The sequence below is a fragment of the Phyllostomus discolor genome, chromosome 3 (genome assembly GCF_004126475.2).
Source record: "Phyllostomus discolor isolate MPI-MPIP mPhyDis1 chromosome 3, mPhyDis1.pri.v3, whole genome shotgun sequence".
Taxonomy (NCBI): Eukaryota; Metazoa; Chordata; class Mammalia; order Chiroptera; family Phyllostomidae; genus Phyllostomus; species Phyllostomus discolor.
In genome coordinates, this window is record NC_040905.2 from 101,860,439 (window position 1) to 101,874,465 (window position 14,027).

The following is a 14,027-nucleotide window of genomic DNA, read 5'->3' on the forward strand; positions in this document are numbered from 1 at the left end:
TGGGCTCCAGTGGGTTTGAGAGGAGCGTGGACAGGGAAACCCCAAAGGCTCAGCTGAAAGACCGAATGCTCACACACCCTGAACTGGACGCAGACATATCTCAAATACAGTTCTAGGGAGCTGACTTGAAGGGAAATGTTTAAAAGGTAGGTTTTTAAATATTTAGTTACTTGGTTAAAAAACAGAAGTCTTTTACCACCATATGGACAAACACAGAAGAACACAGCAGCATTTACTGACCATCACCACACACTAGTTGACAATTAGTTTCTCTTGATTTTATTGTTCTTTTAAAAAAATAAAAGTACATCTTTTTACCAATACAGGTTAGCATGTTTCTAGGGTAATGAACCAGGCACTGAAGTTTAATTCTCCGTAGAATTTCAGTAGCACTTGAAAAGTCCTATTTTCAAATCTGGGATACTTTTGCTGTTCTTTTGGAAAAATAATTTAGTAACAACAGGAAGCTTGTTAAGCTACATACATACTCCTGAATTCATGTCTTCTTTTCACTTGAGACCGAAAGCGTGAGACAGCAGTTCACAACAAGCAGTGATGAGCATATACACTGTCCAGGCTGAAAATCCTGTGTTCGTTTCTTCTTTGACAAGGAGGCTTCCAACAACAATCCTGGGGGTTTAACCTTATGTGAAGGACACCCTGATTATTTCGTTATGGCCTTGAATGAAATCCTATTCTTAAAGGCTGCATTTCCAAGGCCACTCCATCCCAATGACCGTGAGGGTCCTGAAGCGGAGGTCACCCCCCTGCCAGGGATGTGGCTCAGGACAACTAACAGTTGGAACAGATCTAAAAAGGACAGATTTTCCACTAATCTGGTCCCCACAAAATGTGCCCTGAAACTCAAGCACTCCTCTAAAAGCTTCAACGAGAGGCAGGTGAAAAAGTATGGAAGGTGCACTACACCCATTTCAATAAGCACGTGCATAGTCTACTCTCCACTCCTAGACATGATTTCAGGGCACAGATCCTCGCTGTGCCAAACAATGTTGGGAGACTTTGTTCTAGAAGAAAGCTCCAGCTGAGGGGGGGCTGGGGTGAACCTGAGGTGGGCTCAGGTCCCTCTTGAAAGGCGTCTTCAGACATTAAAAACACCTCTCAAGGCCAATCAGGACTTGGGCCAGCTCACAATGATGGGGTAGCCTCAGCACCCACACCTCAGAGCCTTTTCCAGAGGGTCCGGTCTGTCTCTGTCCTCCTGCAGCACACCAACAGGGAGGCTGGGGACTAGGAAACATTTCACAGGGTCAACCGCCAGGGGCCACAGGCGACTGCCTCAGTCAGTGGCTAGTGGGACTGCTCGCCCATATTTCTCGAACTTAAAAAAAAAAAAACCTAGTGTGAAGAGGGGAAGAAAAGTAACAGCTCCTGCACAGACACCAGTGGCTTCGCTTCTGTGGATTTCCTAAAGCAACATCTTGACTACACCCTGGGCTGATGGCAGCGACGGTGAGGACAGATTTGAAGCTGGCTTCCCAAACTCCAGGCGTTTTCCCGACCTTCAGACAGAGCAAACCAAATTAAGCAGACATTACAGCTGCTACAGATTGACTACCATCGGGCCCACAGTTATAAGAGTGAATATCAAGAGTCAGGAGCTGTGTCACTGCGTCTCAATTTTCTCTCCTGTGAAATGAAGAAAAGGACACTGGCTGTCTAGCTCTCACATTCCCAAGGCCACACAAAAAGCCCAGGTGCAGAAGACCCTCTAAAAAACCCACTTTAAAGGTCCAGAAGTTATGTGCATGCCACGGAAAACGATTCTTCACTTCCTGTCATCTTTCTGCCATGGACCCACCAAATGTATGTGGCTTGGGGTCCAGTCAGATGGTGGCACATCTGAGCAGTTACTGACACTGGAAGCTGCCCTGAGTTTCTTCAGGGAAGAAAAGAAATGAAGCCATTAGAGGTCAGCTCTGTTCTCCAATCCAGTGACTGGCTTTAGGATTCTAGTCTGGCTGGAATTTAGTGCCAGTTTCCAGAAGGTTCTAAAGGTTTTTTAAAAAAAGAAAAAAAAGGAAAATATCCTCTTCTGGAGGAAGCTGTGTTGAAGCTCAAGTCCCAAACAAGTGATTTATACAGGACATCCTCACAGTGTGACCAGGAGCTGGGGCTGCAGGATCTGAATAAACACGAGCCTCTCCTTGGCCGTTTGCCCAAACAGAAGACACCACCTAACTCTGTCTGGAGAGATGGGGTAGAGGATTGGGTTCACTGACAAAATCCTACAACGTTTAAAAAATGGCTTTTGTTCAGAAGTTAGAGGCTCCCAATGGAAGTGACGGCAAAAGGTACTGACCCCTTATCACCCAGAGGCACGCCGGTGCTGCTTGGCCGTCTGTCACTGCCATCTCTGTTCTTGCTCCCCCGCCCTGAGGGGGGTCCACTTGCTCGGTTTGGGGACTGCTCGTACACGAAGTTCCGGCAGGACGCAAGTTTGGACTCCAGTGCCTGGAGAGAAATATGCTTTCACCTCTCAAGTTAAAGATAAGAACCCTGCTCTCTCCCTGGAACCTGCATGCAGACAGGAACCTAAAACAGCATGTGGTGCACTGGAATTCCAAAACAGGGCCCCAATCCAATGCCCATCCAACTCTTAGACCCACTGGTCTAAGATATTTTGCTGCTTCCTAGAAAATCACTAACCCTACTAATTATCCAACTCTGCCTATGGGAAATATGAAATCAACTTGGGGGATCACTCCCTTTTGTTTACCTTGTTAAACATGCAGAGAGAGGCATGATTAAACAAGGACTCTGCCTTGCTGTGCACAGACCCACAAAAGCCAAAAGGGCACTGAAATGCCCCCAGGCTTCTCTATACTCTAGCTGTGCAACATATTAAAGCAGAGACCTGTTTATGTATCAGGAAACCAGACAACCAAAAGCCCAAAATGAAAACATAAGAAAGAAGTTTCAAGCTCCTATTAAACCACAGCTCTGGATGCATAGGTTCTGGTGGACGACAAACTGGCCAGAGTTAAGTTATGTGGCCTTCCAAGCATCACCTTTATAAATAAAAGGAGTAACTACAAAGAATACCTATGTGTGTCTTAAGCACAAAATCAGAATCCTTCCCTGTAATTAATATAAAACCTATCAAGTTACCTACCCTAGGCTTTCAAGATTTTCTCTTTAACTCCCTGAGAAATAAAAAGAGAGAAGGCAATTTTCAAATGTTTTAGTTTTTTCAAGTTAAGAAAGTAAAGTCACAGAGACCATCCAAACTTCCCAAATTCCAAGGGAAAAGGGTACAGGAAAGACAGATCTCCCTAGGGATCAAAGGGATGAGACACAGAGTCTGGGTTCTGGGGGTTTGTCAATGACCAGGGCCACAGAAGCTCCTGTGATTCTGAGGGACGCAACTAACCTGGAGCTACACCTAGAACTCATGCACTCTTGGTTAGAGGGTAAGGTCACCCCTCGCAGCTCTCCTGAAGGCCAGGCCAGAAGCCACACCCAGCCCCAGGGAGGCGCCAGCCGGTCTTACCCCTACTTTCCGCAGCAGGTCTCCCACGATGTTGAGGGCTGATATCCTGGCCGAAGGAGTGAGGGGAGTCCCACCTATGGAGTCATCGAGACCTGGGTGCACAAAAGGAAGCACATGCAACACCAACTCTCAGTCACAAGTCTGTGCAAAACCCCAGGGGTAGGCAAAGGAAGGCACTCTTGCCTTGGATTCTGAATGCTGCTCTGTTTCATTCAATAATTAACTGTCTCGCAGTAAGAGTCTATTTGATGACCAAACTTTAGCAGCCTTATAATACCTATATTAAACATGGATCTTTACTGGTTGTTACTCTATTACAACAAAATCAACCCAAGTCTCCTGAAATCCCAGGAATTCTGTCTAGCTAATCAACATGAAGAGCCTCTATGCCAACCACATTTGTACGGGTTCTACTCAACAAAGCCTCTCTCCTGAAAGCAGGACCCAGGGACCAGCCGCACAGGATCACTTGGGCACAGGTTAGAAATGCATCTCAGACCCTGCCCATGCTGCTGAATGTGAGGTGCATTTGACAGGACGCCCAGCTGACTCTTGTGCTTGCTAAAGTGTGGAAAACACCGCCCTAGGCTGGGATTCTGGAAATCTTATCAGTCTCTTCACCCCAGGGGACAAGCTAAGGGATAAGGCAATACACAGTAGTGTGAGCCCCGAAGCCAGCCTGCCTGGGCTTGAATCCCAATTCTGCCACTCCCCAGCTGGGTGACAAACCCTCAACTCAGAGCCTCAGTCTCCTCATCCATCGAATGGGAGTATCACCTTCATTACTTGCACCCTGGGCCTTGGTGAGAATACAGTGAAGTTTTATATATATGTATATATACACACACGTGTGTATATATATATATATATATATATACACACACACACACACATATATACATGTAAAGCATTTTAAGGACAGTGACTGAGCACTCAATAACTGTCTATTATTATCCGCTAATGAGTGACCCTGAAGAATCTCAGAGTTATTCAGTCAGGAGAGGAGAAGGGCTGGGGTGAAACTCAAATTCTTCATTGTTTACAACATAACACAAGTTACACTGGCTCCCTTTCTAGTAGAATACATTACTGGACCCACACACTTTTTACTGGTTACTGAAATTTAAAATCTGGCAGTGTTCATACTCAACAAGAGGGTTTCTGGTAAAGAATGGAACTGTCTGCTGCTGCTGGGTCCACATTTCTTGTGGTAGGAGCACAGCCCCCTCTAGATGGGGCTTCTGTTTTCCAGTACGCCACAGACTCCACTGTTCTCTACTGCCTCACAGCCAAGAGGCTCTTCTCACTTACCTCAATGCTCTGACCGAATAGCTTCCCCATTTGCTCCCTGCTGCCTAGTCTGGTCTGATTTCTCTCTTACTCAGTTCCCACGCTGGGTTCTCACCCAGCAAAGCTTTGTAAAGCAAAGAAAGTCCCCCCAACTCTCATTCCCCTTACCACGTCTGAATGTCCCTGGTGTGGTGAAGCTAGAGCTGGGTCCCCGATGAGCCATGGGGGTGGATGGCAAGGAGCTGGTGGCCTGCACCGCTGTGTCTGTCCTTTCAGCTTCCACCGAGCTGGGCATGGGGGTTCTGGGTTTCTCCTGCTTTTGCTGCACAGCCAATTCCTGACGCAAATCTGGGCCAGGAAAAGGATTCAGGTTAAGTCCTTGCTTTGGGTGATGGGGGAGGGGAAAAAGGAGAGGATGTATCAGCAGCAGATACCGGTCAAGCAAAAGAAGCATCAGGATGAGAAACCCCAGGTGGAAACCCTGAACAACATGAAACCCACAGGATACTGCCTAGCAGTCTTGTAAAAGTACATGACTTTTCTTTTGAGTAACAACAAAGAGGTTTTTAAAAATTTAACTATGGCAGCCCTGACTGGTGTGGCTCAGTGGATTGGGCATTGTCCTGCAAATTGAAAGGTCAACCAGTTTAATTCCAGGTCAGGGTACACACCTGGGTTGTGGACCAGGTCCCCCATGGGGGGAAGCTGATCAATGTTTCCCCCCCTTTCTTTCTCCCTCTTATTCTCTCTCTAAAAATAGTAAGTAAAATCTTTAAAAAAATAAACTATAGCAGTGATACACTAATGCTTTTATTGTTTCAAAAAAATTTTAATGTGGCAGGGTATGTAGAATACTACGTGAAAAAATATGCTTCCCCAACTCATCCCCAAATGCTCCTCTTCACTTGTAATCACTGTACCACGGAGATCTTACCAATCTTTTTCTCTGCATTTTCATACATGCACTTTATACGGCGGGGGGGGGGGGGGGGGGGGGGGCAAAAGGGGATTTATAGTTGTATGTATTGAAAATAATATAATAATCAATAATAGTATAAGAATAAACTGTTTTGCATACTAACAACTGTAAATTCCTACTTTTCTCCCACCTTGTATGTGATTATTTATTAAGCATCTAATGCAAATAATTTTTTATTTAGCACAAACAGAAACATCCATCTGTCTATGACTTATCTTTCTCCCTGTGGTGTTATGTCCTAACAAGTGTTCTGCAACCACATTTATATCTACACCTTGCTAGTCTCAACAAATGCTTAACATTCCTCAAAATAAGTCTATGCAATTGGGAGTAAAAAGGAGAAAACTGTATATGAACAATGATTAAAAAATTAATAAATAAATAAGTCTATGCAATTTATTTAACCACTTCCTTACTGATGGGCCTTTAGGAACAACTACCCTTTAAACTTGAGTTTTTCTTTTTAATCTCCCTTCTGTTGGCCACACATTAGAAACTAAGTTAATGTTACAAACAAATAATTGAAACTCTTAAAAAAATCTCTTATGACATTAGAGCATCCAACTTGGATGATGCACTAATGTCATACTAGTCTGAAAGCACTGCCTCGAACTGCCAGCTTCCAAACAGCAAATGCTGATGATGTTCCAAGCTACATGTATCAGCTGCCACCAAATCACAAGAATAAGGGACTAGCTGGCAATTCTATCAACAGGAATTTCCCCCCCCACAAAACTCCTGGGCTCCTTCTGAACATTAGGCTGGTGGTGGGTTTAAATACCCACAGGGGGTCTTACCAGGCTGAACATCTGACATTCTCAGCAAGGGGTGGGAACCAAGGCTCGAGCTTGCTCAGTGTGGTCCCACACCCTCCAGCCAGAGAGCCTGTGTGCCAAGCAGGGTGCAGATTTCCAGCAAGGGGAACACCAGACAATGCTCTCAAGCGGGGAGAGGGGACAATGCTGGTGAGGGCATGCGGAACAATGCCCAGGCCTCCTGACCTCTGGCTTCATCCTTCAGTCTCTGAACGGATTCTAGGAGATTCTCCTTCTCATCAAGCTCGCTCTCCAGGAAGGCATTTCTCTCAATGGCTTGATTCAAACGCTGCTCGAAGTCTTCCAGAGACATAATTGTGGCCCTGGGGAAGAGAAAAGCAAAGCTGTTCAAGAGAGCGATCGGCAACATCCATCTGGTACCTACACATCTGGGGGACCAGAAGGGTCCGATGGATGAGGGCATGTGCCCCAGCACTGGCACTTCCTAGATACCACAGACCTGAGCAACCCCTTAGTCTTCTGGGATCCCGGTTGGTTCTTTACCTCCAGAATGGGCACTGTCTTAGCTCATGAGGTGCACAAGGCTGTGCTGAGGATTAAATGAGATAATGTGCATACAAAATTTAGCAGTCAGCCAAGACCTTATTAGGACCACATACAGGGCCCAGTCAATGCCAACGGTTCCACCTTCTCCTGAAGACACACATGACACAGTATTCAGACTATCCTACTAAAATGCACATGCAATGTAATAACATGCACTCTAAAAAGCAGAAGAGACCATCTTTAATTCTGAACATAAGAAGTTCAAAATGCTCCACCCTAGCCCAGCTGCTCCATTAACAACCACTTCTTGTGAACAGGGTAGACATTTCACTGGAACGCTGTATTACAGACACTGAGAAGTGCTGTAGTAAAGAAATCTGTTAAGTCTGAGGCACAGAAAAGGTAGCCAGCAGTTTTCCTCATACGCAGCGTGTGGGTAGTACTAGTGCCTCCACAGAGTGTTGGGGGTGGGGTGGGAACAACCACAGTCATACAGGAAGCATGCAACAGATGTTACACACCTAAGTGCTCAACAAGTGTCAGCAATTTTTATTACTGACCCCATGTTTGTCTCCAGAAGACCTTTAACATTCTGTTCATTGTGGCTCATGGAGATCAGAAGCACAGATGAGAATGGAATCCAGGAGTTAACACCTGGCTCTTCCACATAAGACTAGCTAAGTGTCCTTGGGTAACTTAATATCTCTGGGCATTCAACAGCAAGGGGATAGATTCACTGACTTATTCAACATATCCTACCATGTCCAGGTTATGTACTATTAGTACCTACCCTCAAAGGGTCTCAGAAGTAAATAAAAGTTACCAGGAGTGCCTGAAGAAAAACAACAAAGAAAAACTACAACACTGGAATCCGTTAAAATGGCCCTAAGGCTGACATGTCAAACAACAACAAAAAAGATCAAATACACGTGAGAATTTCATTTGTGATAAAGGTGGCATCATAATAATTGATGAAATATGGCTAGTTCAGTTCTAGGTTTGAGGACTACTGGGTAGCCACCTGAAAATGAAGTTAATATTGGGTCCCCACCTGGTACTGTACCCTCCAGAAAAATTCCACCTGTATCAGAAATTTAAACTCAGTATTTGGTCAAAATCTACTGCTGGCTTCTGGAATGCCAGAGAACTCTGAAAACCAACTTCAGAGATATTTCTGGCATTGCAGAACCTGTGTGGACCAATGACTATGTAACAGGTAAATGCATAAAGAAAATGTAATACATAGATGCAATGGAATATTATGCAGCCTTGAAAAGGAGGAAATCCTGTTTCACACACACTACAATATAGATGGGCCTCAGGGACATTATGCTAAGAGACCAGGACAGTCACAAAACAACAAATACTGTATGGTTCCATTTATATGCAGTGTCTAAGGTGGTCAAAATCACAGAAACAGAAAGTAGAAAGGTAACTACCAAGGGCTGGAGTGAAAAGGGAGAATTAGCATTTGGTGGATTTCGAGTTCCAGTGTTGCAAGATGAAAAGTTCTGGATATCTGTTACATAATAGTGTGAATACAGATAACACTCCTGAACATTATACTTAAAAATGGTTAAGATAGTAAATCTGACATTACCACACACACACAAAAAATAAGGTCTATGCAATAACAACACATAAAAGAACAATTACATTAAATCTATTTTAATCTTTGTAGAACTTTTAGGTATATTAAATAATATAACCTTTAAGGAATGTATTTAACTTTTAATTACTTCCAGTTGGGCGCTAGGTAATCCAGAGTTATCCCCTCCTCAGTTCACTATGAGCCATTCAGTTTTACAGAGGTCCAGCACAGGGTCCATGACAAGCAAATTGCCAATGGTGCTGAAAAATTATTGTTCTGCAGCAGACTGTTTAATTTTCCAAATACAACAATTAAAATTTTATAGTAAATTTGTAATGTTTTAAGGATTTTTTTTAAAGTAAAAGTTTAGGTTTCCAAAACCTTGTTCACTGTATTGGGTTGGCCAAAAAGTTTGGTTGGCTTTTTCTGTAAGATGGCTGTAGTAGCACTTAGCTGTCTTTAACTTCATTCAAACAATTCCGTTAGACTGTACTGGTACAGGTGTCATATGAGCATGCATTTTAAAAAAATCAAAACTGGTGAATTTTTGTATAGCCATTTTAATATTGAAGATGGACGAAAATATGCAACATTTCTGGCATATTATGCTTTATTATTTCAAGAAAGGTAAAAACACAACTGAAATGCAAGAAAAGATTTGTGCAGTGTATGGAGAAGGTGCTGTGACTGATCGAATGTGTCAAAAGTGGTTTGTAAGGCTTTATAATGGAGGTTTCTCACTGGAAGATGCTCCACAGTCGGGTACACCAGTTGAAGTTGATTGTCATCAAATGGAGACATTAACTGAGAACAATCAATGTTCTACCAGATGGGAGATAACTGACATACTTGAAATAATCAAAATCAATAAAGCTATTGGTGAAAATGAAAAATGTGTCCTTTATTTTACCAAATAAACTAAACAGACTCTTTGGTCAACCCAATATAATGATGATTTGGACCTCTATCCCAACTGATTTTAACATTCAACTATTCAACAAATGGCCAAAATGAGAACCAATGCAACTTAGTAAAAGAAAAAGAAAAGAAAAGAACGAACATCAAAATTACAACTAAATTAGAGTACAACCATCATTCAGAACTGCCTCACATCTAGCTGAATGGAAGTCCTACAACTAAGGCTATTTAGAAGAAGCCACCTTGAGAATGGTAGGAGGGACAGAGATGCAGAATGGGCTGGTCCCACTCCCACATGTGGCAGGTAAAAATCAGGAGGGAGCTCTGGCCCAGTGACTGAGTTGGTTGGAGCATCACCCTGTACACCAAAGGTTGCTGAGGTTCAATTCCCAGTCAGGGCACATACCTGGGTTGCGGACTCAATCCCCAGTCAAGGCATGTTTAGGAGGCAACCAATTGATGTTTCACATTTCTCTTTCGCATCGATGTCTCTCTCTCTCTCTTTCTCTTCCCCTCCCTCCCACTCACCCTCCCTCCTCTCTCTAAAATTGGTGGACATCTCCTCAGGTGAGGATTTAAAAATAATAATAATAAAATTGAGAGGGCTATCTTGGTTGTGGAGACACCCCTGAGGAGTAAGGGGTTCCAGCCTCATACCAGCCTCCCAGCCCAGGGTTCCAGTCCTAGGAAGAGAAGTCTCATAACTTCTAGCTCTAAAAACCAGCAGAGACTGTGGCTGAGTGAGACGGAGGGCTTCTAGAGTCCCAGATGTTCCCCTTAAAGAAACTGCAGGGACTCGCTCCAACTCTCTCTGACATTCAGCATTGGGGCAGCAGCTCAAAGGGTACTAGGGACATATAGGGAGGAACTGAATTATCCAGCATCAGGGAGAGAGCTGGAGAGGCAGTTTTCTACCAGATGAAGTCCTGGCAGAGGCTGCTGCTCTTTTGCTGGACCCTCCCCAACAGAGGTGGCAGGTGGTGCTATATCTGAGTCTCTATCAACCAGGCTAACACCATTCCCCTACCCTGGTGATTCCCTGAGGCTCTGCCCCACCCAACTTGTGGGTCCACCCAAGCTGTTTCCAGTGCCTTTTCCATACAAATGGCCTGTCTAGACTCACGCTTCATATTTTCCTAAAATCTTTCAAACAAGTAGCATCTAGCCTTGGTGTGCCCTATACCTGCTGTTAAGTGGCCCCAGGCCTGGCACTAGCAGCAGCCCACCTAGGTTTGAAACGTGGCCTCCCCTACACACCTCAAAGCCCAGTACAAGTAGCAGCCATGTGCAGAATGCTTTGTAGCTCATGCCAGGAGGCCCCAGGCAGAACACTGCCAGTCACTGACCTTGGCCTACACCTCCTGGAAGGCCTCAAAGCCACTGCCCCCAGTGGACAGATTCAAATCACATCAAAGCACCACCCAAACACCACCACAAATGACACACTCAAGAGGCAGACTCAGAAGGCTCCAGAGCCATTCTGAAGTAAGTCCTGCTCCATGGCGTCAGCCTCTACACAACTGATCCTCCAAAGTGGTCCCAGCCAGTCCTTACAGCTAACTGACCTGGGGGTAAATCCCTCTCATTGATGTGCCAGCAGCAATGAAGGATCACCTACAACAGGAGAGTGTACACACCCTACATGGGGTGGGGGTGGGGGAGATAGGCACCTGGAGTGTCCAGCTCGGGCGAACAGAGAGGCTGCACCACTGGGCCCTGCAGGACACCTACTACATTAGGCCACTCTACCAAGCCTGGGAGTCATAGCAACTCTACTCAGTACATAGAAACAAACATAGGGAGGCTGCCAAAATGAGACACAGAAACATGTCCCAAATGAAAGAACAGAACAAAACTCCAGGAAAAAAAAAAAAAACTAAACTAAACAAAATGGAGACAAGCAATCTACTAGATGCAGAGTGCAAAACACTGGTGACAAGGATGCTCAATGAACTTAGTGAGAACTTCAACAGTATAAAAGAAAACATAACAACCATAAAAAAGAACCAGTCAGAAATGATGGATACACTAACAGAAATGAAGAATAATTTACACGGAATCGAGCAGATGAAGCTAACAGCTGAATCAGTAATTTGGAATATAAAGAAGTAAAAAACAGCCCTGGCTGGCGTAGCTCAGTGGATTGAGCGCGGGCTGGGAACCAAAGTGTCCCAGGTTCAATTCCCAGCCAGGGTACATTTCTGGGTTGCAGGCCATAACCCCCAGCAACTGCACATTGATATTTCTCTCCCTCTCTCACTCTCTCTCTCTCTCCCCCCTTCCCTCCCTAAAAATAAACAAATAAAATCTTAAAAAAAAAAGATTAAAAAAAAAAGAAGTAAAAAACACCCAATCAGGACAGCTAAAAGAAAAAAGAATTAAAAAAAAATGAAGACAATGTAAGAAGCCTCTGGGACAACTTCAAGAGCACCAATATTCACATCATGAGGGTGTCAGAAGGAGAAGACAGAGAGCAAGAAATTGAAAACCTATTTGAAAAAAATGACAGAAAACTTCCATAACCTGGTAAAGGAAATAGACATACAAATCCCGGATGCACAGAGTCCCAAACAAGATGAACCCAAAGTGGCCCACACTAAGACACATCATAATTAACATGCCAAAGGTTAAAGACAAAGAGAAAATCTTAAAAGCAGCAAGATAAAAGCAGTTAAGTTATCCACACAGGAGCCCACATAGGACTGTCAGCTGATTTCTCAACAGAAGCATTTCAGAACAGAAGACCCTGGCAAGAAATATTCAGAGTGATAAAAAGCAAGGACCTACAAACAAGATTACTCTACCCAGCAAAGCTATCATTTAGAACTGATAGAAGAGACAGATAAAGAACTTCCCAGACAAGAAAAAGCTAAAGGAGTATTAACCAAACCAGTATTATTACATGAAATGTTAAATGGTCTTCTTTAAAAAGAAAAAAAATCAAAAGTAATAACAATAAAATAGCAATACATACTATCTAGCAACAAGTGAATCTAAAAAAACAAAATGAACAAGCAGAACAGAAACACACTCATAGAATATTTTCATGGTTGTCAGGTGGGAGCAGGGTTGAGGTAATAATGTGTGAAAGGGTGAAGGAATTAAGTAGTACAAATTCATAGTTACAGAACAGTCATAGGGTTGTAAAGTACATCTTAGGGAATATAGTCAATAATATTCTAATAACTATGTATGGTGTCAAATGGGTACAGGATATATTGGGATGATCACTTAGCAAGTTATATAATGTCTCATTACTAGGGTTCCCCTGAAACTAAGATAATATTTTATACTAATTGTAATTAAAACTAAAAAGTGATTAAAATAGAAATAAACCTGAAAAAAAAACAGAAAGAAAAAATTAGAAAATATAAAAATACTACTGGAAGGAAACATAAGCTAATTGCTTTATAACTTGGGACTGTAGAAAGACCTTCTAACTATAACTGACCAATAAAAATTTGACTACATAGAAATCAGGTAACTTAAAAAAAAAGAAATACAATAGACAAATTTGGAAGACAAAAAATAAACTCCAAATATTTTAAATTTGTATCACAGACAAAAAAGATAAAAAGATCTCCTAGATACTGATGAAAGAACAACCCACTTTAAAAACAGGCAAGATGAACAAAGTTCATTAAAAAAATCAGAATCCTTAAATATAAGAAAAGGAGCTCAAGTTCACTCACTTCACAAATGCACCGATCTGTCACCTATCAGACTGGAGGAAACCCAAAGTCTGAAAACCACACCGTTAGTGAAGCCATTTAGAAAACAGGGGCCTACTGCACACATAGCTATTGGGAATGTAAACTGGCACAACTAAGTAGAGAACAGGGCAATAACTACCAAAACCACATACGCACAGGTGTTTCACCCAGCAATTTCACTTCTGGAAACTTACTCTACAGATACATACATCTGTCCAAGCAATGCTCACCACTCATTAAAGCAATTCTTATCTCTGCAAAAAAATGGAAATGAAGCAGATATCCATCCACAGGGGACTGGATAAATTATTATGTATTACCCAATACAATGCCAACCACACAGTGTAATATTATGCACCTGGATGGGGGCGGGAGATAAAAAGACAGGAAGATCTGCAAGATCTATTGATATGTGAAAAAGCAAGATGTACGACAATGTGTATAAAATGCTCATTTGTTTAAAAAAAAAAGGACAGGAATAATATGAATTTCTATTTTCAATTGCTCGAGTTTGCATGAAAAACTGTACCCCTCTGTATGTTATTTTTGAACCACAAGAATGTATAATCTCTTCATGGTAGACTTCATTATTAGTCCCAACTCTTTACCCTCCCTGCATCTACACCCTTGCCATGGCCTCACTGTGGGTGTAATGTACCTTCTCACCCCTTGACATGGCTTGGCCTACTTGACATGACCTGCT

General features: G+C 43.0%; 1 protein-coding gene across 5 annotated transcripts in view; it reads right to left on the reverse strand.

The window, feature by feature from the left end:
• Positions 1–256: 256 nt before the first annotated feature.
• The window catches only part of NDE1 (nudE neurodevelopment protein 1), a 38,037-nt gene continuing 24,266 nt past the window's right edge, over positions 257–14,027 (reverse strand). For 3 of the 5 annotated variants that reach the window (XM_028520347.2, XM_036020903.1, XM_036020902.1), the window contains exons 5-9: positions 6,782–6,918; positions 4,970–5,149; positions 3,512–3,603; positions 2,321–2,472; positions 257–1,520 (exon numbers count right to left, since the gene is read on the reverse strand). In XM_028520347.2, coding sequence (XP_028376148.1) covers positions 1,427–1,520; positions 2,321–2,472; positions 3,512–3,603; positions 4,970–5,149; positions 6,782–6,918 — 655 coding nt within the window. In that variant the 3' untranslated portion in view covers positions 257–1,426. Of the gene's footprint in view, positions 1,648–2,320; positions 2,473–3,511; positions 3,604–4,969; positions 5,150–6,781; positions 6,919–14,027 lie in introns of all 5 variants that reach the window. The other 2 variants (XM_028520356.2, XM_036020905.1) reach the window with 1 other exon arrangement.